Consider the following 27,686-nt stretch of genomic DNA (forward strand, 5'->3'; position numbering starts at 1 on the left):
AGTTCGTCTATAACAAATAACGTCTATAATAAACATTAGTTTGTCCTTCCTGCGCACTGTAGACGTGCAGAAAAAACTACAACCCTGAGAGTCAAACTAATCGTTGAAAATACCGTTTTTATATGTGAGAGACTCGACTACTGTAAATACTTGCAACTGGTTTTGCCGTCTTCATATCCTACATTTCACTTGTATCTTCAGCAACCGTGAAGAGACAAGAATTTGGCACCGATACCATCAAATCTCAAACGAAACATACGAGCTTCCGGCGTATTTTCAAAGTAAAACGTATCTACTGACATAAGGCGACATGTCCACTAATAAAACTCATTAAAAAGCGCTGTTTATGTGCAGAAATGTACTGAAGAACAGTAGAAAAACACCAGTGGAAAGTAACAAAACGAGCAGCGCACTCAGTATTTATTCGATAACTCTTGTTACTTGTTACTTTGCAGATTCAGATGACAAAATATCAACAATAAATACTACTATATAAATAATAAATATTGATCCCAGACAGAAAAATTTAAAAAGTAATGCAATTCATTAATTAGAATTATCAGTTGCAATGTTATAAAGTGATATTATTATTATATAGTCATATTATTGTATCAAAACTTAGAATCATATTCTATATAATGCTAGAATACTTTCACTTCTGGCACTGTACGGCCTATATTTCTATGCAAATACTTTTGTCTTTTACTTAAACAACATTTTAAATTCAGGACTTTTTCCTCGCAACAGAGTAGTCTATTTTAGTGTGACATTGCTTTTACGTATGAGCACATGGTGAAGTTGTGGAAATGTGAAGAAAATGGTGATTGAACGCAAAACTATGAGCAATTAAGCCTTTCGGATATATATTGAGCTTATTGTGAAGGCAACAAGAAACAAACCAGCAAAACGAAAATAAATAAGTAAATAAATAAATAAATGAATAAAACAATTATTATGAAGGCCAGAGACCGGAACAAGTGTCGCGCACCCTGTGAACAGAGTACTTTCGGTTAAGGGAAGTTAACATTTATACTACATTACGCGGACACTCCCCTCGGTCTACCTTCGCAGGTACTCTGGTCTTCCGCCTGTTGAAACTTGTTTGAGGAAAACAGCTTTTCGACCTTCTATATTTGGGAGGACGGAGGTTTACTGTTAACTGCAAGACAAAGTGAAAGTAACTGTGAGCCCTCAGCTGAATTCGTGATTTTTCTGCTTTTCTAAAATGGATCATCGGATCCTCCTGACCTGTTTCATCTTCACCTCATGTCAAGGTGAGTTTGTCTGCGGTTTATGGTTATGCTGTGTTTTTTTTAAATGGCACTTTAATGTCAACATGAGGCGCAGACGACACGTCTTCACAGGCAAGGTAATGATTAATAAATACGTTCGGTTCAGAAGTTCATATTGTCACAGCGGTGTTTGAAAAAGTGTGTCTGTGGTGTGAATAACAAGAAGAAGAACAACTCAGTAAATAAGCCTAACTTATTGTAGGAACACAGGGATACAAAGGAACACCATCTGATAATAATTATGTACACACACACACACACACACACACACACACACACACACACACACACACACATGCAAATTATTCACATTGACTTTACACCTGTAATTACACCTGTATAATGTAATAATACAACAGCCTCGCAATTTATCCCACTGCGTCTTCGCCAAGCTGGTATTATTTTGATTTTATCATCTTGACACCAGACAGAGATGTCAGCCTGTCCTGTTGAATTTAAGTATATTGAAATGTTTAATAAAATAAATAAAGGAGACAGACTTTTGATACGTTCATTAGCTTTATCTGGAGTTTTCAAATGCATCTTGTGGTTTTCATCACTTGTTTTCATGGAGTTTTCTCAGCTAATGGGTGGGTCAGTTCAGTAAAAACAAAGCCCGCTGTGATGTCATCATATTGGCTGGACATCAGCACTCTAAAAGATATCCAGTTTAATATCACCTAACACAAAGAAAAACAGGAAATTCTCACAACTGAGAAGACGGAATAAATTAATATTCGGCAGTGTTGCTTGAAAAAAGTTGCACATTATTTTTATGTTAATTGACTAATGGTTCCATGAAAAGTTTTCAGATTTATTTGTTTAAAGCTGCTACAAGGAGCTTTCGTATTGTGTTGATTTTAGAGTGGGAGTGTTTCCACCGCCATAACCACAAAATATGATATAAAAAATAAAATTATCTGAATAAAAATCTCCTCCTGGCTAATGTACCAGTGTACAGTTTCCTGGGAAAATGTAAACACTGGCTCATATCATTTGATTTTGAGAAGACTCTGAGCCGGTGGCAGACATTAAGAAAAACTACACAGAAATACCCAATCTTGCAGGTGGTCTGATTAACTTATGCACACAGCAGTACTAAACTGAGACTTTTTCATAACCAGCTAGGAAGGCCTTGTAGTAGCTTTACTATTGTGATGTAAAAATATTTCCATAATCAGTGCTTAAAGTGAAACACACTCTCTTGATGTGTGTATGTATGTTATGGGTATTCTGTCTTGACATGCAAATATTTTTATTTTTATGTCGTTCTTTAACATAATTAAGTAGAACTGTAAAAAAAATAGGCTGCTGCTACATGTTGTTAAATTAATGGTTTTACTACAGTATTTGATCTACATTTAAATTTTTGTAGTTTTTCAGTTGTTAACTACTACTAACGACAGATACTTTCTTATGCTGTACACTATGGCACAATGCCACAGCTCATTGGCCATGGTTGTCATTTAATTACAGTCTCCTGCTATTTGATAAAAATCACCTGCGGTTCATAGGGATATACATGTTTAGTCGACCATAAGATTAAACGTCGCCACACTTGCTAGTCGACAGAAATATTAGTCAGTGCCAGTTAACTGTTGTCTCTAAGCTGTCATGCAGCTGCTTGCCACTAGTCGGGGCTGCAGCCCCTCTCGCTCAGCGTGAATGCGTAAATCAAGTTGGACAGAACACAGCTCATAAAAAAGTGCATCTTGGCAGTGTTTTTATCTAGAAAATGAAAACAAGATTGAATGTGGGCTGTGTCAGAATAAACTAATATATAACTACTTGACTGGAGCAAAGTTTAACTACATTTAGCACAGACACAGACATTGATCTGCAAGCAGAGCAGGCTGCTGCAGCTAGCACTGCTACTGTTAGCCACCCTGAACTTTGACCCCCTTGTTCAGACACCCATCACAAAGGATTGTGGGTCAGAATAGCCAGAAAGACATGCTGGCTTGCACAGTGTAAAATGGGACTGGATGCAGTATGACATCCTGGTATTTTTGACATAGTGCATTTGACATACTATATATTTGGACATAGTAAATCTTTGTCTGCCATACTAAATAGTAAGATAGTATGGGGAAGCACAGTGTGATCCTTTTCAGTCTGAAAAGGTAAAGTTAGCAAGTTGTTGTCACTTGTGCCACACAGAATTTACTGTGGCATTTAAATACAATTTCAGCTTCAAATGGCACAAAATACACGCACAATACAGTGTTTAACATTATCAGTTGATAATGTTAACTGCTTTCCTAGTGTTTGCTTGCTTTTAGACTAATCAATTAATCTAAATTAAAATTTGCATTTAGTCAACAGGGAAATTAGTTGCCAGGAACATCTCTTGTGGTTTGTGGCCAACTTCCCCAGAAAGTTAGTTCTACTTCAACAATTGCTCCAGATTCTCCCCTTGAAACATTTCGTCAGTGGTCAAAGTAAAGATTGGGTTTCCCTAGTCCATAAATCAAACACCACTGCACTTTACTGTCAGTTCAGTTGTACCGCTGCATTAAATTCCAGACTCACATTGTGATCATTTTTTGTGATGTAGTCTGGAAGTAGTTGAACTACTTTTTGAAAATAGTTTTAGCTTTAGGCTCATTTAGATGTAGTTCAACTACCTAAAGTAGCTAGTAATCTTTAAATATCTTCTCAAACATAATTTTGTTAACGTGGCATTCCAGGCAGAGGAAACAGACTTTAACACAACTTCTGTCTATTGTTCAGATATGACCTCTTTTTTTTTTTTTTTTTTGTAATGTGATAACTGCTGTTTCCATGACAACTGAGGAAAAGCCATCCGCTGTTGAATACTGTGAAATGCAGTTGAAAGTCCCATAAAAAGCCAGTGAGTAAACTTTGAGTCGAGATAATATTGGCAAACTACTAATTATTTACCGTACGAGGTCAAGACCGAACTCTCACACTATCACAGCATATTGAACACTCGGGGTACAAAATATTAGAAACAGTTCTTTACCCACCCACCCGACTAAATGATCACAGATTTAAATCCACAGCTCTTTGATACAATGTTAGCAAAGACTCTACATCATTAACATTGTTTCATGTGAACAGGATTTATTGCAGATTTTCTTTGTATTGGATTAGGTGGTGAGTTATCATCACACCTTTTAATCTTTGATATATACTTAACTTTGTGTTTAGTTGCTGGGCAGTCGACAACGTATCGACTGAAGGGACAGGAGGTCCGCTGGAAAACAGACATCCCTGAACAACCTGATGACATTCTGTGGAAACATAACGGCAACAAAGTGGTGGAGTTTAATGGCCAGGAGCAACAAGAGTTCGGCCAACATCAAAACAGGATCATTCTTGACTGGCACTCTGCAGAACTCAATATCATTGACCTCAGATATGAAGACAGTGGAGTCTATGATTTAGAAGTATATAAGGAAAACAAAGGGACTATTAAATTACAGTATAAACTGGAAGTCATAGGTAAGTTTTTTCCTAACTTTGATTGGTTATATACAGTTAATCAGTCAACATGCACTCTATAGCTGGAAGTTCATTTGTTGCTATAGCAACTCCATGCTCTTAAAGTCATGGATGAAAACATAACACTCTTTAGTGTCAGACAGTATTGTAGGGGTGACTGTTGGTGCTTTCACAAAACATTAACACAATGAGATTTTTTTTTAAATAATCATAAGTAATGCTGATATAACGACTGAGTGGGTAAAGACATGTAATAGAACAGCTGGAACAGTCGGGTAAGTTCAGAAAATGAAATCACTGTATTGTGATGCAGCCTTTAGACAACGCTTCTATCAGAATATGACAACATCCAAAATCTAAGATGATACCTGGACGTGTACCACAATACTGATATACTGCCTAACCCTACGACCAAGGGAATTGCTGGTATTTGTGTTTTTTTTTAAAGAACATAATGAATCATCCTCTGCTGTAAACAGAGTAGCAGTAACAAAAACATGGCCTTTTCAGGCTGCATTCTGTTACTTTCACTTTCACTTTGTGGTCAGAGACTTCTTCTCCCCTGAAATGTTTCATTTAACTCACGTTATGGGAAACTGTTAATGTGAATGTTCAATCAGTGCTGATTAGAGCCCAACTGATACGAAAATTTTGAGACTGATACATGTTTTAGAGGGGAAAAATTCAGTGATTACTGATATGGTGGCTGATAGTGAATTTTTGAGCTGGAGTGAAAATAGACCTCTTCTAAGTGGATTGTGCACCGATTTTGCACCACTATGACTATGCAAAGCAACTCAGAAGGTTGTTTTCTTAAACAAATAACTTATTAATTGTAGAATATGCTAGATTTTATTTAACATGTTAAATAATTTAACATATACATATGCCATCCAACTGCCGAAAGGAACCTGCTTCAGTTGACTACATTTAATTGACTGGATATGAAAAGCACTAAATTTTGTCTTTAAGACAGATGTACTGTGTTGAGGTCCATTTTCTGTGTTCAGGTCCTCTGCTACATTAATCCCATTCAACCTCAATTTAGTGAGATTCCCAGTTTGTCGGTGTGGAAGCACTATAGAGCTTTTACATATTGGCCTCCAGTCACTGTGGGAGAGACATTCAACCAGGCCTGCTCTTCCACACCCAACAGTACACTGAGGAGATCATTATCAAAACCAGTTTATCTCTTAATATGTTACCTATAAAATGCATGATATAATTTAGATTATTTGCTTCTTATGATGGTCTTGGATTGAATCACTAACCTTTGCTCTCTAGTACTGAAACAGTCGACGACATACAGGAATTACTGCGAATAGTAACTTTCTTACACTGCAGTACAAAGTCAGGATGGTGACAATGTCGTGTCTTATAGTCAGTGTTTGTCTCCTTTGTCCATATCAGTATTGTTTTTGTAAAAGTGTTTTAGTCAAGCCTTAATCATTCATGCTGTGAGAATAATTTATTTGTCATGGCCGTCATGTTGCCCTAATCTTATTCCAAGTGAGCAAGTAAATTGCCTAAACTTAATTTAACTTCAGATATAGTGACAGAGGAGCGCATATTTTGAAGCTTTTTACACATTGGAATTTGTTATATATAGCTATAATGCATACAAGATCCCTTTCTCTCTAATAAGCACTGTATGATCTTTACCACATTTACAGTGTTAATGCATGCATGTAATGTTTAATCTGTGTTTCATAAAGGAATCATTTATTTACTCATTTGAGTTTGTATTCATATATTGATTTTTATTTATGTCTTCATGTAGACCGGGTTGGCAAGGTCACCATATCCTGTCAGATGGACGAAGGCAGCGACTCTAAAAGATCTGGGACGCTGATGTGCTCTGCAGAACCCAGACAAGCTGAATCCTTAATGACGTATGAGTGGAGTTCACATGGAACCGTGCAGCCTGGCAAAAATTTAACAATATCTTTGGGCGAGAATGATGATGAAGTGTACAGTTGTAGTGTGAGCAACCCTCTGAGTAAAGCAACGGCTACATTCACCACTAAGGATTGCTACTCCAGTAAGATTTGACTTAGGCTGCACTGTATAGTTATTGTTCAGTGGAATTTCACATTTCAAGCAGATTTACTTTCAGACACTGATTTACAGACTTTGCTGTAAGTTTGATTTTTGTGTTTCTGTGCAGAAAGTTCAACTGTAGCACTGATTGCCACCCTGGTCCCCATCTTTATTATACTTCTTGTATTGGTCTCGGTGTTGGTGTTCTGCAAACTAAAACGTAAAGGTACAGTTGAGAAAAATACACCTTAATCAGAGAAACTGATAACAAAATCATTTATTTTTCAGCAGCTACTAGCTAATACATGCAGTGTATGTTCATTGATGTCCATGTATTCTCAAAGCTTCTCAAAGTCAACTAAATGTAATAATACATTTTTATACAGGGCAACTGAAACATACTTTTTCCTCTTTTTCTGTCCCTTCACTATTTGTTCCAGCATGTTTTGCAGAGAGCGATGATTTGGAAAAGCCGCCTGTAAGAAGAGAAGGTATGATACTGTCTCAGATTTAGGCTGCAACTAACTATTATTTTCTGTTTTATCATCAGTTTATCTGATGATTATTTTTAATTGATTGATTGGTTTACAGAATGTCAAAATATAGGGAAAAACAGCCATTTCAGTTTTGCTCTTATGTCAAGCTAACAGAGAAAAGCCCAAAATATTTGATTTACAATATACAATTTGTAAGTATATTTATAATTCAGTATGAACTAAAGTATTGAAATACATGCATTTAAAAAGCTTGAAGAAGAGATGAAGCGCCACTAAAAAGGTGTAGTATTTTCATTTGGCTTGTGTTGACGGTTCATTGTTTGCAGAGTGTTGCAGATAACAGCTAGAAAGCACCCAGAGAGCACACACCTCCACAGCTGCACAGTGTTTTAAAGGTCCAGAGTGTAGTTTTGCCTACGGTGACAGATTCAAACCAAGTCTGAATGACCAAAATTTTAGAAACTGGGAGAGAAAGTACTGATGATACAAAATGATGAGTATTGATGATGCATTCTGTAGTCCCTGTCATGTGAAAACGTTTGTCAGTTTGTTATTGACATCACACATTGCTCTGTTTTACTCAAAAGTTTATATTGTGTATTTTAATCTGTTTCAGAGACAGTTACTCTTCTTCACAGAGCACCCACAGTTCCCTCTACCCAGCCACTTGTCCAAGGTAATATGAAGCCTAATGCCTTTACATTTTTATGTTGTATACAGTAAAGAATGATTAAATACAGATCATTTTAGAGAATGATACGCATCACAATGGATGGAACAATACTTATTATTTGTTTAATACCTGTATTCTTTCTGTTTTTGCAGCAGATCAACAACAGGATGGGAAGCCAGCACCAGGTTACAAGAACACAAATGTTTTTATTATAACTTACACATAATATAGAGGATGCTTTTATTGGATGTTACTGGATTTCACTGTTCTCTCTTTTCAGGTGGTGTCAAAAAGAAAATAGATGAGTTTGAGCACAACAATAAAGGACAGTGGCCTGACAGATCGATAAGAGGTACCTTTTTGTCAGTAAAGGAAAATTGATAGTTAACTAACAGCTGTAACTATGCAACAACTAATACTTATTTTCATCTTCCTTAACCAAATATTTTGGTTCACAACAGTCAGGTTGGAGGTTATGTGGGAATAGAGAGACACACCACACACACATTTTTACTTTCTTTAATGTGCTGTTTATTTTCTTTCTTTCTATGAAAAAGTGAAAATGCCTGGAGTTGAATATTCAAGTAAAAACCCAACAAACATTTAAGTTAAAAAAAAGGTCCAGTGTGTAAGATTTAGGGGGATTTATTAGCAGGATATGGCAGAATTGGAATATAATATTCATAAGCATGTTTTAATTAGTGTATAATCACCTGAAAATAAGTGCCCTGTATTTGTACAAAGGGTGCAGGTCCTCTGAGAGAGTGTTGCACCGTCTGAAAGGGCCTTTTGCATTTTGTGTGAGTTTGTGGCCATCAAAGGTTCTACAAACTTGGAAAGGGAGAGCGAGACAAAGTGTCTGCAGTCTGCAAAATATAGGCTACTTCTCACAGATTGTTTTTACTCAAGTAAGTGCAGAGGTCCATAGGAAACATATTGTCCCGTCTGTGTTCAAATCAGAAACGACTGAGTTCTTGTTCCTTTGTTCACAACCTACTTTCCACCAAATTAAATTGAAATAGCACACTGATGATACAAAATGATGAGTATTGATGAAGCATTCTGTTGTCCCTGTCATGTGAAAATGTTTGTCAGTTTGCTCTGTTTTACTCAAAGTTTATATTTTGTATTTCAATCTGTTTCAGAGTCAGATGAGAAGAGTGAAAAGGTGCCTCTTCTTCACAGAGCACCCACAGTTCCCTCTACCCAGCCACTTGTCCAAGGTAATATGAAGCCTAATGTCTTTACATTTTTATTTTGTATACAGTTAAGAATGATTAAATACAGATCATTTTAGAGAATGATACGCATCACAATGGATGGAACAATACTCATTATTTGTTTAATACCTGTGTTCTTTTTGTTTTTGCAGCAGATCAACAACAGGATGAGACGCCAGCACCAGGTTACAAGAACACAAATGTTTTTATTATAACTTACACATAGTATAGAGGATGCTCTTAATGGATGTTACTGGATTTCACTGTTCTCTCTTTTCAGTTGATGTCAGAAAGATTAAAGAGAAGTTTGAGCCCAACAATAAAGGACAGTGGCCTGACAGATCGATAAGAGGTACCTTTTTGTCAGTAAAGGAAAATTGATTGTCAACTAACAGCTGTAACTATGCACCAACTAATACTTATTTTCATCTTCCTTAATCTGTTGATTATTTTCTCCTTTAATTGATTAATAAATGAATTATTTAATTTATGTTAAAAAAGCGAAACACTCCCAAAACCTACGCTGACATCTTCAAATACTGTAGCTTGTATCGTTTGATTAGCAGTAATATTGGATTATTCATTATCCTATTTTTCACCATTTATTTAATAATATTTTTTAATTTTCCAAAGGACAAGAAAGACAGTTGCAGTGAGGTTGACCATAAGACAGATTGAAAGACGTACATTTCAAGTATGGTTAAGTTATAAGTTTTGTCCTCTGCACAGGGAGAAAGACAAGTGTGACAATATGTTGTGCAGTTCTGGTGCTTCTTTCTTCCACCTTCTTTCCCAGTATGCATACAGAATATAAACATTTATTGACATTTATTATTATTTATTGTAGAATATCAGTTACGTCAGTCCAGATTTTTTCTACTATTTTTTCCAGCATTTGATAGGACCACAGTAAGTGCATGAATGTGCAGTCATACCACAGCCATGCCAGCACAGTTCAGATGCATTTGGATCCATTTTTTTTTAACTTACGTGGTGTAATATAAGTCTTATGTATGATAACTTCATATCTCACACATCAATTAATCGATTATCAAAATAGTTGGCAGTTTAATCATCTATTAATTGTTGCAGCTCTACATACTTCTTAATATTACATTAAATTTCTAACATATTCTGTCAATAAATCCCAGTAAATCTAACATGCTGTACCTTTAATGAATCAGCTACTCATTTACTAAAAGCCTTTAGGGTTCAATTAACAATAATATAAAAAAGAGAGAAAAGCAACAGGTCCTCACATTAGAGTTTTTTCACTAAATCATTAATCAATGTATATTTAGTACTACTTTTCACTAACATACTTAGCTTTTTACTGGATTATTTGACTTGCAGTCTTGTCATGTGTTTGTATGGTTTCATTTCTTGAAGCGTTCTTTTTTATGAGTTTCTTTTTTTTCTGTGTTTCTGGTTTAGAAAAGGACAAGGACAAGCGTGAGACCGTTTTGCCTCCCTCTACCATTCAACGTAGTGAGTCACCTTCTCTTCAGGAGCAGAATAATCTCGTTAGAAGTGACAAAGGTGATGCAGATGCAGTTGAGGCTGAAGAATCTGCAGAGGGAAAAGAAGAAGATCCAGCTGGTGTGGAGTCCTCCGCTGCTTCTGAACAGCCAGGTTTGGACACTACACTATCTGAGCTAGATTCAGAATAGTCACATGAAAAAAAAAATATTCAGACACCTTACTTAAAGTAAATCACATTATTTTAATCAATCAACAGTGTAATGGGTTGGCAGTTCATAATTAGCTCATGCTTTGTTTGGATTTTACCTTCCCAGAAGAAGTTCTGTTTTTATATGAAAATATTCTTTTCTTGTCCTAAAATATTCTCTATCCTGTGGTCTTGTGGTTCCACAGGGGTCAGTCACAGGCCCTTTGTCATAGTCAAATTAAACATCACCTTTGGGACACATTCACAAACATAACAACAACTAATCACACATTTTGTCCCATCTGTGGGATTCTGAAAATCCAGTGTGCAGAAATTATGTGGATTTATTTGCAAAATATGGCAGAAATGGAATATAATACAAGTGAATAATCATCTGAAAAACAGATTTATTATGTTTTTGTTATCTTAGAATAAGCCATTTATATCTACAGAGGACGCAGGTCTTCTTCCACAGAGTTGCACTGCCATGTTTGTACAGTAGCTCAGACAAACCAAACATTGTCTCTAGATAGAGCCTTCACGGCCCATGTTTTATGTCCACCGCAGGTTTTCGTTGCCACTTGAAAGGACTGATTTGAGGTGTTTGCAATCTGCAAGCTCACCACTAAATCCTGCACACTGCTCCCTTAAATGTTGTATGTTACAAAGCGTGTGATGTTTGTCCACTAATGTCAGTGTATCCAAGATACTGAACCTCACTTTGCCTCTGATGGCTGTTTCATTGGTGTGTGATTGTATGAGCCAATCGGTGAATGTGACAAGTAGTAGCAGTAAAAGCACTTTGATTAGAAGAGTGTAATATAAATACCATATAAAGTTTCCTGACATTAACAAATTTTCACACAGGAGCTCTTTTTTATCTTCTTTTTTTATGTTTTTGGTATTTTTTTATCTAGCACCCAAACCATTGGCAAAACAAAACAAAAAGTCTGAATCTGCTCAAGGATTTTGCCTGTTAAAAGGAAGTTTTTCCTCGCCACAGTCACCTCAGTGCTTGCTCTTAAAGGGAACAATTTACTTGTTCTATATGAAAAGTGCCCTGAGATAACTTGGTTATGATTTGGTGCTATACAAATAAAACTGAATTGAATACCTTGTAGTACCTGATGCAGCAGCAGTTTCATTTATTGACTAATTATTCTTTAATGATCATAATAGACAAGAAAAAAAACATTTCAGCATTGCCTTGTTCAGAGGAGAGAATTTACCAGTGTTCACCCTTTAATCATGACCACAGTGTTCCTTAAAGTTGACAGTTCAAATTGAATTTTTATAAAGCATGTTAAATGCAGCACAAGGTGCCGTGTTTGATTCACTTTATTTCTTATTTTAATACAGTCCTTTCCTTGATTTGTGTGGGAAATTACTTTTTACTGTCTACTGAGTAAGACTGATTGATTTTCAGTCAAGACTCCCTCTGAACAGTTTGATCCTTTTGCACATTTTTAGCTGCCAGGTTCACTTTTCTTGCTTTTTTCATTGTGTGTTTCAGAGTTAGAGAAGGAGTCAGATGAGGATAAGGAACCAGTGTCTCCTCCTGCAAATGGTTCCCCTCCTGTTGCTAAGCCACGTAAACTATTGACCCAAAACTCTACAAATGCCTTATCAGAGGACACAGCTGAAGACCGCGAGGAGGAGGCCAGCTTAACCAATGTAGAACCTGTCAGAGACGACTCTATAGAGGCCGAACCATCATCTACCATTCCTGAACAGAAAGATTTAGAAACATCACTACATGAGCAAGATAAGGATAAAGACAAGATGGACAAATCAGCATCTGCAGGTGAAAATGAATCAGATAGTGAAGGTGATGGTGAACTAACAGATAAAGAACCAAATCTGTATTTAGGCGACTCTGAGCAGCCTCAGATCCCCTCACCAGCAAAGCCAGACGACAGTACCGTTCAAAAGCCTGCGGACACAGCAGATGCAGAACCAGATCAAGAAGAAAAGGGCAAAACCAGGCCTGAGTCTGGTGAAAGTGAAGAGGAAACCGAAAGTCCAGAATTAGAAAAGTCAGGCCAATGAGCACCTTGGTGAGGATAAAGAAGAAAAAAAGATGAAGCACATGGAAAAGAGAAAATCTAAGGAAGTAGACGGCGAAAGTGAATTTATAAGTTGTAAATACAGAATAGCAGAGGGCAAAGGGACAAAAATCTTAAAGGGCAGTTCACTCCAAATCAAAAATACATGTTTTTCTATTTATTATTAAACTATGTTTTGGTTTTTTGGTAAAGAAATCAGCTGCCACCTTCTCTCAAAAATAATGGAACTAGATGACACTCTGCTTTAGTGCTCAAAGCACAAAAAAAAATACATTTGAAAAGCTCAACAGCAGCATCCCTTTCTAGAAATCATCACCCAGTTACTGCAGTAGGATGTACTGGAACTGTTTTCTTTCTAGTAGAGAGAAAGTAATTCCTACATGAAAACTGCTTATAACAAAGTCTGAGGGCAGAAACCTCTACAGCTGATACAGATGAAACCCTGCAGCTCACACCAAAACAGTCTAGATGGATAAAGAGCACTGCAGGTAAGAAGGAAAGAGAAAGAGACTATTTATAGTTTTGTGGTGAACAATCCCTTTAAGATCAGAAGCTGAGCTAAAGAGAATGGAGAGCTTTCTGTGTCTGAATGTAAACAAATATTGATAGTTACTGTGTATCTGCATGTAAATGATGCTCTCTATAATTTGATTGATGTATAATAAGAGTGACTAAGATGTTTATCTGAGTGAAAAAGTTTAGTGTTAAGGATGAAGGCCACAGTGAAGTGAGAACAGACCAGTGTTTCATCTACAGTATCTCTCTGTATCTCTGTTGCCTGTTTCCTTTTATAAAGTGACTTAATATAAAATGGCTCATTAAAACCAGAAATACAACGGAGATAGACATCTTATACACAGTATGAACAGTCAGCCTCAGAGAGATGATACGCACCTGAAATGCAAAACGTTTACAAAGGCATCGACATCTAAATGTGATGATTCCTAGGTGCTGGACAGAGAAACATGTCAAGAAAGTAAAAATAGATTGTGCACACTAGATAATGTATTAATAAGTCTTCATGGGAGCCTTATCTAGTGTATGGACTTGGACATACACCTTAAATGACACTACACAAAGTATTTCAGAAATTGCTTTAACTAACACTACTGCTTGACTAATTGTATATTTGATATTTTTTTTTAATTGTTTTTATTGCTTGTCTTTTTTTAAAATATACAAAAAAAGCACTTTTTTTTAATAAATCAAGTAATTTCAAATTAGAAGTTAATATTACATTATAATATTAATATAATAGAATATTTAATTCAAACTATAGCAGTAGTCTTACGAATCTCATGTTATGACCTTTAAGCTTACATATAAGAGACACTCGCATGTTACAGAAATAACCACTAATCCTATAAATCTCATATTGCGTCCTTACTCATAAGGACAGACATGATGTAATGGTTATACTGTCATCTTGATTACAGTGATGCACAATGAGAAGTTATTGAAGGTGGTAGGATAAACAGACTGAAAAATAAGATAAAAATTAACCATCACACCCACCTTTAATAATCTGAGATCAAAAAGAGGCTTCTGTCAAACATTTTTGCTTCTTTGTATGTAAAAAACGTTTTGTGCCATTTTTATTGAGACCACTTGTTTCTGCTCTTTTGTCGTTACGTTGATGTTTGAGCATTTTTGGCGCTCAGGCTATGTTTGTCGTTGATTGTTCGGAAATTATTTATGATTTTCATGCATACCACTACAACAAGATCTTATTTGCATTTTCTTCACTTCTCTTTTGATAGTTGATGGATTTTCGATGTCTGATGATGGAAAACCTTCATTACACTCAAATCATTAATAAAGACAATGTTAGTATGAATTTAATATGTGCAGTTTCTTCTCGTTTTGCCATATAATTAAAGCTCAGATTACACTTTTTTAAGTAATAATTGCACCATAATATATTGAAAGTTTCAGGACTTGCCTTTAGTTTCCTTTGAAAGCTGAGTGATGGAGCCAAAAAACTGAAGAGGATATTTAGAGGAGAAGCCATGTGTCTGAGGTGGAAATCATTGTTGAACTGAAATGCAGTGAAATAAGAGAAAAATAAGTTAATAAACTGATAGCATGTTTGACAGCTCAGCAGTGTGAATATAACCTACACACATATGAAGAATATACAGTCATTGCATGAGATGATATTGGTACGTAACTGTAGGAAGTATTTTGTCTCAGTAGGGGGCAGTGTTTATAAGCTCATACCTCTAGTCATGAGCTGACTTTTAGAAATTAGTTTTTTAAGTGTCTTAACACTGAGGTGGTTGAAGGACATCTTCAGCTGTAGAGACAAGCTTAAAATGGGCATTTATTGCAGAATATTATGTAAAGTCTAATACATACAGAGGTCAGGGCAGGATGTTGATGAGGAGTTTTATAAATGTGATGTCTAGAAATGTGAAGGACTCTGCAGGTTCAAACACATCAGTTTAAAGACGTGTGTAACGGACAGGTGCAACAATTTAGTGACAAGAAAAATACTCTCTACCACACACACACACACACACACACACACACACACACACACACACACACACACACACACAAAGTTCCAAAACACTTCTTCCTGAAGGGCTGAGGTTCTCAGAATCATTTGCCCGTTAAGAACCCTTTTTTTCCATGAAAGTGTTTGTGAAGCATTCTTTGTTCCATCAAGAACCCCTTTCTTTCAAATAACTTTTTTGAGTTCTTTAAGGATTGTAGAGATCGTTGAGGAAATCTTACATCAAGGGTTCTTTGTACCGTAATGTATACCCTCTGAGAGGGGTTCTAGATAAAATCCTTGGAATATGAAAGGGTTCTCAGTAGAACCCCATGGGTGTATTTGAGATAAAATCCTTGAAATATGAAAAGGTTCTCAACAGAACCTCCAGAGTGGGTTCTAGATAAAACTTTTAAAATAAAAATTTTAAAATATAAAAAGGTTCTTAGTAGAACCTCTAGATTAGTTCTTGTTAGTCCTGTTAGAGGGTGGGAAGGTTCCAGGTAGAACCCCCAGTTAGGGTGCTGAGTAGAACCATTACACCATAGAAGGGTTCTCTGTAGAACTTTTCATAGGTGGTTCTGGATGAAACCTTGTAAAGTTCAACAGCCTCCAAGTGGAACCTTTACCTCTTCTGTGGGGGACAAGCCAAAGAACTCTTTATGGTTCTAGTTAGCAGATTTATTTCTAAGAGTGCAGTAAACTAGCAGTCATATTGTCTGAAATGCTCCTTTATTGATGTGAAAGCATGAAAAGCAGGTTCACCCTCTGCTGGATGACAGGCTGGTGTAGATTTCTAAAGGTTGGTTTGGGCCATGTGAGAAAGTCATGCATGATTAGTTTAACCTCTGAGTCACAGAGAAGTCTGTGATCTGCTACCACCTGACCTGCGGGTTCAGGGCACAAGCAGAGAATGAAGACTATCGTATTTCTGTGGTCGCAACAAATACCAAGGGGATATTAGAGTATTGAATTATTTGTGGGGATCGTGGCTGCGCCTGCTCAGACCAGGGTCAGAATGTGGTTCCACTGAGACATCATCAGGAACCGTCCAGGTGCTGGAAATCCATGAAAACACTTGGATTTTAATGTGGTGTTTAAGGGGTTGAAAAGTACTTGGATTATAGATAAAGTGCCTGAAATTGTAATTGCATTACGTTCATAATAAATCGCTCTCTGCCCGAACAGTTTTTTAGATAAAGAAATAAAATAAACCTGAGAGAATCTAATTGCTTTTGCTTTTTGCACAAAATAAAGACGACTCCACACAGTCCATGGTTACCGCTCTGAGTCTGCAAGCGTTTAGTGTGATCTGTCTGTTGATGTGTGTCCTCTGATGGAACAGTGAGTGGGAGGCTAACAGACGACAACATGCTGTGAGGCTGCCATTTCAATAGACTTTTATCAAGGCAGCCATATTGATATATGAAATCGTGCAGTAAACAAAGGTCGTCTTTAGACAGGAATCCCGGAGCCACGAGAAGAAGATCTCACAATGATGATTATTTTAACACAAAGCATCATCTTTCCCTAACTCTGACTTAAGTGTTTTCTGTCCCCACACTATGAGAAAAAAAAGAAAGAGCCCGTTTTGGTTCTTAGCAGAAGCTTTTATGAAGGTTCCACTTGGAGCCCTTTGAGAGAGTTCTATTTAGACCCTGCCATAATGTATTATACCTAGGCAGGTTTCTCTCAGAAGGTTCTACAGAGAACCCTTCTATGATGTAATGGTTACACCCAGAACTGTCTCTGGGGTCTCTATCTAGAACCTTTCCACCTTCTAAGGGTGCCAACAAGAACCCAGGTAGGGGGTTCTACTGAAAACCTTTATATTCCAAGGGTTTTATCTAGAACCTAGCGAGGGAGTTCTTCTAAGGTTCTACTTTTTATATATTAAGAGGGTACCAGGGGGTTCTAGCAAGGACCCTTTTATATCATGGTACAAAGAATCCTCTACAAAAGAGTTCCTCAAGGATTTCAGCAATCCTTGAGGAACTCCTTTGAAAACAGGGTTCTTTGGATGAAAAGGGTTCTTAATGAAACCCTTAATCTTACAAAGAACCTTTGACAAACCCTTTCTTCAATAAAGGGCTCTTCAGAGGCAGTGGCTTTGGGTGGAACCTCAGACCTTCAGGAAGAACACTTTTTGAACCCCTATTAAGTTTATAAACTTAGTTCGATTTTAGCCACAGCATTGTCACATTCAACGCGTACAAATCTGGTGAGAGTTTTGCAAATCAAGGGTTCACTTCTTGACACAACCGTAAACACGTGTTACCAATGATACTAATTAAGGTCCCATTGGATTTTAGTATATTAGAGCCTTTTCAGGGTGCCAATATACACAATAGCAGCGCACCCTGACTCTATTTGTTCTGAATGAAGTTTTAATTAGTGTAATTGGAAACACTGCTTTTTATCCTGGTATTTCATCTCAAAATGGCTCCTGTAAAAAAAAAAAAAAAAGTCTGTGAGCATTGGCTTGAAAACAAAAAGATACAAATCATGAAATCATGGTACGCTGTGCTGGTAGGGAAGTTTTGATTAGGTCAATGTTACACTAAAGGATCATTAGGTAGTCAAAACTCACCCCCTTTGTTAACCATTTTTATTTCACCACGGGCATAAGGTGCTGGAAAAGCTTGAAAATTCTGCTAGAAAATACTTAAAAAGTGCTTGGATTAGACTGTGGAAAAGAATTAGGAACCCTGTATTGCTGATGTGTTGATGGCAGCAGGGACACTCACATTCTTCCATTGGAGCGATGGTTTCTCCATGCCAACATCTTTGTATGTAAATATATTTCCTTTGGGATGATTGTTACAACAAAGAGGCTTTTACTGAGTTTTTCCTGGATTTCAAAAAAGCAAAAAAACCCCATGACGACAGCACGCCAGCCTGAGTAGCCAGTGCGTGCTTTTTTAAAAAAATACTTGTTTCCTTTTCCATCCTATCGTTACATTACACTGGAGTGTAATGTTCCTTCAGATACAGGCCCAATTACACTTCCCTCTAAGATTGTTAAGTTCCTTTCTGGCCTTGTTGCAAAAGGAGAGACTGAAAAAAAAAAGAAAAATGGGCCACCCTCCAGAACTGCCTTTTATACCAGGTTGATTAGCATGCTGGGTTGTTTAAATTGCCTCCTGGAGGGCTGACGTGAAATCGAACAATATCCTCTGGCTTTAGAGACTAGCCCCATAGCTTCTCATTTATTTTTATGCAGAGTTAGGACAGACCTTGGCACTACTCCACTGAGGAAGCCGAGCCCCAGGGAGGCCAGGTCTGGGTAGGTCAGGACAAATCAATTAATATCGGCTCAATAAAAGTTCCTGGCTCCTTCTGGGCCATACTTTACTGTGACAGTGCAACCTGGGCGCCCAACGTAATTATGTGGATAAATTGTTAAGTGTGGCTGAGACATTATAATGAAATAATATCCCTTTCCTATCTCTATAAAAAGACCTCTATTAAGGCCTGATTTGTCTTTGGACCCTGCTTTTATGAGAAGTGATAGTAGAGCATTGTTTGTCATTGTTATTATTATATTATATTAAACAAAGTTTCCCTCCTGGGTGATGATGTTTATGACTCTTCATTCAGTTTCCAACTCAACCTCTGTGCTCTTATTTTTCTGCTAACATTCGGTCATCATGTAAAATTCAAGTACGCCCCGGGCAGAAAGATTATTACACCCATGTCGGCAACCAACACAGTGGAAACACTTATTAATAGACTACTTATATACCTATAAATGCTACAAATGGGGCAGATAAAATAGGTGAAGGGTATATTGAACATTTCTTTAACCTGAACCAAAAATGATCTCAGTAGTCAGAAATAATGCAAGCAACCTAAACAGATCGTTGTTGAGATTTATTCGATATCGTGCTGTCATAACACTTCTTAATTAGAGGATGGTATCCACTGTTTGTGTTGTGTTTGAACAACACAGGGTCTAACATGCACCACTGTTGCCATTTTCATATTTGGTGACCACAATATAAACACAGGTTATGAGACCTCCAGGCTGCATGGAGGTGTACACAGTGTCAGCCATGTTTGCGTGACTCTGATGGTGGATTGCTTCACACCAGGATAGCTTAAAGCAAATTACAGATTCTTCAGGCATCTCCATGTGGCCTAGCTGGAGTTCTGGATTCGGTCACAGCATACTCTCTCTGTCACACAACGTATTGGAAATAACTTCTCTCTGAAACATCAATTATGTCAATAAGTAAATATTTTCATCTGGAAAAAATGTTGAGTATTTATATGTTGTCATTATGGTTTTTCTTGGGCATTTGCTTTGAAGACAGCTTTCATCTTTGAGGTTGGGAACTTGGTCTAAATGCTATATTTTATCTAAATAGTATGCATGGGCACATAGCAAAGCAAGAAACAGAGACAAATAATACTTGATGCAAAAAAAAGCACTACCTCTACAAACATTCAGTGGTCACTTGAATAGCAACATGAATCTATGCTGTATCGCTAGTCTCAGTCAACTCATAATCCGGACGCTATAAGTACAACAACAACTACACCCTACCCTTTGTAGCAGCTATGTTTTTTTTGTACATATGACTTAAAAGGTCATGAACACACTGAAGTTGGAATAACAATTTCCCACCATCTGAGGAGCATGTAACTTTTAAAACTATTCACATTCCCACAAGTCTCACCCGTACTTTGTCTTTAATGCCAATTAGCAAATGCTAGCATGCTAAAATGCTAATTTTGAACAGAAAAGTTGGTAAATATGCGAAACAAATGATACTAATTTACCCTTTGTCCTCCTCTGTAAGTTTACAGTGAGAACGGTGGCGGATTTAACATTGAAATTGTCAGTAATGTTTGAAACACTTTGATTCCACGAAAACAACTAACATTGGGGAAGAAAAGTGCTGGGGAAGTGCGATAGACTTTGACCGACCAGACCAGCCAGATCGGGATCACCCCAGGAAGTGAGGTGAGATAAGAGCTAAGCTAACCCGTCTTAGTGAGCCAGAGAGAGATGTGCTGCCGGCCCACTCTGGTTATACACCTGAAACCCCCCTCATAACAAATCCAAATTTGACCCCTCAGAATGAGCCACGCTTTTGGCAAATGCAGCAGAACAGAATAGAAAAGATACAAATAGAATAGAACAAATGTTTATTGTCCATCGAGGTGGAAATTTGTCTTTGAAATCTGTTGTACGACAAGTTTGGCTGGAGGTTATGTTACTGCAGCTCGTCAGCTAGGGACATGCCAAGGTTTTCACCTTACGTTAGAGCAGATAAAGACAAAATTTAATCCATTTCACACACACGTGCTCTTGTGTTGTATGATTTTAATGACTACAAAAAAAGGCCATTGTCCAAACTTACAGCTGCTAACCTATGATTGCAGGGCTTAGCAAAGGGTCAATTAAGGTTCTGTTCCATTCAGGTCAGAGTCAGGGTGTTGTGCATACTGGCTCTGTGGTAAGGCACTGCTACCATAAATAGAATGGGACCTTTATTACTAGTAACACCTTTGTATACCCCACTATTTCAGATCAATATGGCTGCCATTAAAAAGGTCTATTACAGTGAAGCATTTATTGGCAATAAAATTCTTCTGCTATTTGTCGAGAAAGTCAAGTCATTTAAAATTGATGAAAATCCTGCAGGGCATGGAGTCTTTGGAGACAAATACATTTGATGGAGGGCACATTTGTATCTTTGATGTACAAGCAGTTCTCTCTTGCAATGAGCACCACTCATCATCTGGTTTCACACTCTGGTGTCTAAAACAACCAGCACCATATGACGCTATTTGTCAAAGATAAAAATCCACAAGTCATTGAACATTCTTGACTTTGCATAGGCAAAGCTGTCACAAAAACTTATGTTTTCCATTTGTTCACATTTTTAAACCACCCTGTAACCATTTGTAATGAACTCTGGGGTGGAAAAAGTATGCATAGCCCCTTTTCAACAATTTGAAATATATCCTTTCAGCACCATGGACCGACAGTTTCTGAGAACCAGCAAAGGGAATCACTTTGTTTTTGTTTTCTGTTGTCATGTGCATGTGTTTCTGTAAATACTTTTCTCAACAGTCGAGCCGCTCTGTTCGGAGCTTTGTCAGTTCTTTATTTGAACAAGCTGCCTGTCAGTGTGCCACACTGACGTATCTGTGCTTGTGCACTTGCAGAACCTGACACAATTCTCTCATGGCAAAATGGAAAACACTTGCAGCATACCGCCTGCCTCGTATTGTCTGATGGGAAGATTAAAGCCAATCCAAACAAAATTCACTCTCTTCAGCTCTGAGTTGGTCGATGGTGAGACCACCAGAGGGGAACAGCTCGCTCAACTATGTCATCAGATCACATTATCATTGATCTCAGTCTCCTGCTCTCCTCTGTCTGTCTTTGCCTTCCTCAGACTGCCCAGCGCTTTCGACTACACTTCTCATGGCTCACTGTTGCGTCTCATCTCTCGAGTGTAATAAGAAATCATGATGCCTTCACTAGAATAACATTGAGTGATGTATTTTTTAATCGTTTTTAATTTAATTACCTTTACTTGACTGTAATGGGAGGACATACAGTCTTCTGTTACTGTTGTCAGTTTGGTGGTGTATTTATGGCTGTTGTGTCTCCACACCAAAAACATGGCATGGCTGTATTCATGTTGACAGCAAGGAGCATTGTTTACAGCAATTATTAAATCAATTCTGAGATCAATTCAAAAGACATTAAACATAATTTTTACAACACTGGCAGTTAAAAAGATATGGAACAAGGAACTCTGCAGCGACGGTCTGGTACGAGATTAGAAAATAATATGGTCCAAATTCAGCAGTGCCTCTAAAAACCCTTACACAAGATGATTCACAGGGAATGTGCTTCACCTATTCATGTTTTGAAATGAGACTAGATACCAGTTCTTAGTGTACTCACTGCCAGGAGCAGACGCAACAATACACATTTTGCACTGTTGGAGATGCGTCTTGGTTGCTTAACTATCATTGTTTCTATCAATAAAACTTAATAAGTTTTGATTTCCAATTTCCTGAACAATAAAATACAAATAATTAATTAATTAGACTCAATTAAAAAAAAAAAAATACGGCAGATTAGGGACAGTTGTAACACGTTTTTTCCCAGCACCTATAACGCACTGAATATTTGTGTTAAAGTGCTCAAATTTTGAAACAAAGGATCCTTAATCATTAAAAATAGAAATGTTTCCAACTTTTTTTCTCCAACTTGGTTTTATTTTATTACTCGTTGTCTTTGTGATGATTCCAGGTGGATTTTTTTTATTATTAATGTTAAAATAACATGTTTATAATCTTTAAAATACATTTAACTCTGAGTAATTCTAGATGAATCTAAAATTTGGATTGGATTACTCATGGTTATTATCCTTGGAAAAATACTGCTGTGAATATGTGCAATCATTATGGTTTACTATATGAGAAGGCATGCATATTGACAAATACATTAATATAATGTAATATAACCAAAATACAATATAAATATTATATTTCGGTGTTATTTCATTCAGCCCTTTCTTGATTGAACGCTGGATGGCGTCTTACCAATGTGTAGCATCCCTACATTATTCAAGGAGGCCAAGCTGTCCACTGTACATTGCTGTGTCCATTAGGGGTCACCTCCTACACTCAGCAATACCAGCCCAACTTTAAAATTTAGTGGAAATGGGTAGTTGCAAGCTATAGATAAGTGATAGATAAATTTCTGTTTTGTTCCGTTTTCTTTTCAGTCTACTGTTTTTATCTGTCTTGAGAATATCTGCCTTATGCTTTTTTTTATTACTGCTTACTCCTTTTTTTTCTTTTTTTCTTTTTAATTCCAGTTTAAAAGTTGTGTGTGCTTCACTGTTGGTATTGTTTGTATGTTTGTTGTGTCTTGTCTGTTCTAAAAATTACAATCAGAAAAAGGCAATGTTGTTTACAGCACAGCAGGCAGAGACTAAAGGTTTGACATGAAGATCACCCACATTTAAACTGTGCTTTAGTTAATTGGTTTATCAGAGTCCTCGCCAACTGAATTAATTCCAATTGAAAAACTAAGATCCGATCCAAAAGACAGAAATTCCTCTTTGAATTGCTATTGTGCAAGCAGCAATTATGAGAGTGATGTGCTTTTCAGTCAAAGCACATGTCCAAATGACAATAAATGGAGTCCTAATGAATTTCAGTCTTCAGTGGAAAAAAATGTGAAAATAGCAAAGTGAATAATCACTCTAAATATGTTTATTTTAGTAAAATAGATCCAGAGTTTTGCGGAGAATTGTGGCTATTTAAGATTTTTATGAAAATGGGATGTTAGCAAAACAAGATGTACAACACTCTGACTGGCTCTGTTGTGGTTGATGTGGAGTCTGAACATGTCCAAATGCTCTCCATATGTCTGGCAGCTCCACTGACCCCTCTTACTTAAACATTGCCATGGTGGATGTGTTCCACGCTCGGCCAATGTGCGACGATGATGATGTTGTTTTACTTTACATGAGTATTGCTGCAGTAAAAACACCAGTGAAACCTAACAAGGAGAGATAGATCTACGATTATGGCATGTCTAAATTTGGAGTAGAGGAAGTTTGCCACTGATTCATATATTACTGCCAGCAGAGGACGTTTTATGTACTCCATAATGATGCATAGGTGTATGGAAAAAAAACTCCTGCTGTTTGAGCTCAGGCTGTGAGACAGAGAGTTACTGTATGAGTGAGTGAGTGTTGCAGCCAGATTTTATAATTGTTTATTTGTGTCTGTTCAGCTTGATGGCAGCATGTCACTTCTGTTTCCCGGATTTGTCTGTGAGGGAATGATTCATGTGGACAGCACCGCAGATTGTGCTTGTGATTACCCAAAATAGCCCTGGCATGCAGCATTGTGCATGCGTGGAGAGGGGGTGCATGCATGTCTTTGTACGTGCATAAATGTTTGTTCGTGTGTCGGCGTGCGCATGAAACACGTCTGCTAGTGTGTGTGCATTCCTGCCGTCATGTGCACGTAGCCTGGGATCTGGCGAGTTCCTCTCCACCCATGGTGGGCCTCTCTCAGCCAGATGGATGGTCTCAGCCAGTGTCAGAGAGGTGACAGCTGGCTGGCCTGGCCTCTCCTGGCTGAGGGTCTGGATCCTGTCCTCTGACAGCTCCTGACAGCTCCTGATGGGTGACACGTCCAACGCTGCCCCCACCCATTAGCTTGCATCATGGAAACTCCTGGTTTACTGAGGAATCAATGATGTCTCACAGCATGCTTTAATGAAATGTAAATGATATGAGCCACACCCCGGTGAGATGACGCCTGAACTCATAAGTGCTCTAAAGGAAGTAGCCACCCTCCTGATGATTGAATAATTAGGCCTTTTCAATGGCTGTAAAACATGTTTTACAGAGGAGAAGAGGGTCACACGTTATTTTGTAGTACACTAATAAGACATAACAAGCTGTAGTTGGCATCAAATTAGACAGAAACGGAAAACGATATGCTCTTTATTAGACAGTAGTAGACTTTATTACACCATTAGAGGGTAATTTGGACATATTACAACAGAACTACCGTAAACTAGCACAAAATCACATATCAGTTACTACGTGAACCAGATCTACCAAGTAAAAAATATTTTGTCTATGACTGCACAGACGTATGGTAATACTGTAGGCAGAAAATGCAATTTGATCAAAAAAGTAGGTCTCGGCTACTCTGTCATCTGTAAGGGACCAACCAAAGATGGTGAGTTCTGAGGAGCAGAAATGTGATTTTACTTTAGTTTGCAGTACTGTTCTGTTGTACTATGTCTCTAATTACCCCCTAATAAAGTCTAATAGGGGTCTAACAGTGGGAAATAATACACTTAAGTTTACGGTACAGTTCTGTTGTAATGGGTCCCTGATTACCTTCTGATGAAGTCTAATAAAGGGGCTAATACTATCTAGTTTTTTGTATAGTTTGATACAAAGTATGTCTTATTACGTCTTGTTAGTGTACTGTAAAATAAAGTGAGACCACCAAGATTAATAGCCGTTCCACTCCAAACTGAAATGAGACAACAGGTCATGTTTCATACTGAAAAGCTATAAGAACTCATGTACCATGTCAAAAACCTCATTAGGTAAGCACAAGCTGTCACAAAAGCTCTCATGAAAGTCATAAATTAGATTAAGCTACCTCTTTTACTTCTCATAACACCAGGCTCTCCCTCCTGGCTCTCCCGCTCTCTGCCTCGGCGTTACAGTAAACTCGTTAGAGAGGCTGGAGGTCTGAGCTGCGGCGACCTGGGGAGCGGTGCTGGAACTGGGGACTGTGTACGGGGACGCTGTAAATGTGTGTGTGTGTGAGTCATTATTTTCAGCTTCCATGCAGCACGCCGCGGGTTTTCGGCAGGACAGAGACGGGGCTATGCTAAAGCGAGCCTGCTGGGCTGTGTGTTAATGAGACAGCTCTGCAGGGATGAGAAGAACACACACAGAGCAACTCAGGAGATGTCTGCCGGCCTCCCGAAGGTAATTCCCTTAAATGAAAAGCAGACTGCATGCTAGTCATTGTTGCATCAAGGGGGTGAGGATGAATAGTGACGGGGTTGTATTTCAACACACCTCCCCACGCTCTTATTACGAGGCTGAGATGAGTGGAGGCAGGGGTACCTTGTTCAGACACTCCCCGCCAATGCTCTTTCTTACCCAATTATCCTTGACTAGGATGACTTGTGTAACGCTGGCTGTGTCACGCAGCTTTGGAATGGATGTTTTATCCGATCAAGGCCTTTTCATTTTTCAGATTAAGAGTCTCTCTTGCTTCCAACCAAGGACGCCAACTGGACTGGAGTACATCTGGGAGACATTAGAGACACATGGAAGAGGCTCATTTAAGGCTCATGTTAGCTCACCTGGCGCTTTAAGTAGGACCATTAATATTGATCTACTTAAAATATGAACAACCTCGGTTCACACATGTCTCTTCGATGAGAAAGACGCAGTGTCCCTCGGCATGTCAATTCCAGCCATCGCTATCAAACTGGCCTAAGCTGTGATTCGGAGCTAATAGGCTTTCCAGATGTTTTCCCTTGTATTTCATTGAATCCAACACCTCTGCTAGGGAACTGTCCAGCCATAAATCACAGGCTGCGTGCTGCATGAAGAGAATGAGGGGATGTGGCTTGATGCATAAGTCACATGCTTGATTCATGAGCTCACTGCGAATATCTTCAGGACACAAGCGAAACAATTAACTGTTACCTTAACCCCGAGGCCACAAAGTCTCTTAAAGGGATTTAGTATCCCCTTTATAAGCTCTGAAGCCCCAACTCAAAGCCGTGGGGACAGCAGGGCTTTATAAGAATGATTTGGTTTTATGTGGTATTCTTGGATGACGGTCCACCACGAGTCACTGTGCAGTGTTAGCAACAGTTCACGGCTTTATTTGGTTCTGCGAGTGAGCTTCAGTTCCAACTGTCTGAGATTAGTCGGGTTGAACAGATGTCCGATAAAATGCTCTGCTCTCATCCATCTAATGTAAATGTACTGTGCGACCAAGGTTGTTATTAATCTCTGTAAAGCAGCAGGCAATCTTTTCCTTCCAATAGCTGAGCCAGAATAAGGTCCTGCAGTCGCACTTTATTTTACATTACACTAATAAGATGTAACAAGCTACTTTGTATCAAAATAGACAAAAATAGAAATAATATGTTCTTCATAAGTTAGTAAACAAACACAGCTGTACCCTAATTAGACACCAAACACCTAACAGTACACAAATAAGTTGTAACCAGACGTACTTGAAACTAGACACACTATTTACTTTATTAGACAGTATTAGATCCTTTATTAGACCTTTATTAGACTTTCTTTAAGGGGTAAACGGAAACATTAAAACAGAAGTGTACTGTAAAATAAATTGAAATTGCATGTCTGCTACTTGAGACACACCTTTGTCTGTTGTTTTTAGGCGAAGTAGAAGATGTATGAATTCACTTTAGTTTACAGTACAGTTCTGTTTTGTCTCCCAAATTACTGTCTAATAAAGTCTAATAATGGGAAACAATTGACTTTAGTTTACAGCACAGTTCTTTTTTAGCTTAATGAGTCCCTAATTACCTTCAAATAAAGTCTAATAAGGGTCCAATAAAATGTCTAACAATGTCTAATAAAGAACACATTATTTCTAGTTTTGTCTATTTGATACAAACTATAGTTTTTTATGTCTTATTAGTGTACTGTAAAATAAAGTGCCACTAAGAGTACATCTATAGCAATATTT

The 27,686-nt window shown here is 37.7% G+C and overlaps 1 protein-coding gene across 1 annotated transcript; it reads left to right on the top strand.

Annotated features, from left to right (window-relative positions):
* The first annotated feature begins 1,225 nt into the window (after positions 1-1,225).
* LOC146322887 (uncharacterized) lies at positions 1,226-13,072 on the top strand. Its single transcript, XM_084725541.1, has 8 exons — positions 1,226-1,274; positions 4,410-4,760; positions 6,541-6,801; positions 6,928-7,041; positions 7,241-7,291; positions 8,251-8,322; positions 10,544-10,822; positions 12,373-13,072. The coding sequence occupies exons 1-8, from the start codon at positions 1,226-1,228 to the stop codon at positions 12,906-12,908; spliced, it is 1,713 nt and encodes a 570-aa protein (XP_084581667.1). The 3' UTR covers positions 12,909-13,072.
* Positions 13,073-27,686: the final 14,614 nt, after the last annotated feature.

Source organism: Lutjanus erythropterus, chromosome 8, assembly GCF_056507025.1.
Source record: "Lutjanus erythropterus isolate fLutEry1 chromosome 8, fLutEry1.hap2, whole genome shotgun sequence".
Classification (NCBI taxonomy): domain Eukaryota; kingdom Metazoa; phylum Chordata; class Actinopteri; order Lutjaniformes; family Lutjanidae; genus Lutjanus; species Lutjanus erythropterus.

What these genes read in the sequence shown, in the direction of transcription:
- LOC146322887 (XM_084725541.1), top strand. Translation starts at nt 1,226, where the DNA reads ATGGATCATCGGATCCTCCTGACCTGTTTCATCTTCACCTCATGTCAA. An exon ending in GTATAAACTGGAAGTCATAG is followed by an intron (nt 4,761 to 6,540) that starts GTAAGTTTTTTC and finishes GTCTTCATGTAG; the next exon opens with ACCGGGTTGGCAAGGTCACC. An exon ending in GCCGCCTGTAAGAAGAGAAG is followed by an intron (nt 7,292 to 8,250) that starts GTATGATACTGT and finishes CTCTCTTTTCAG; the next exon opens with GTGGTGTCAAAAAGAAAATA.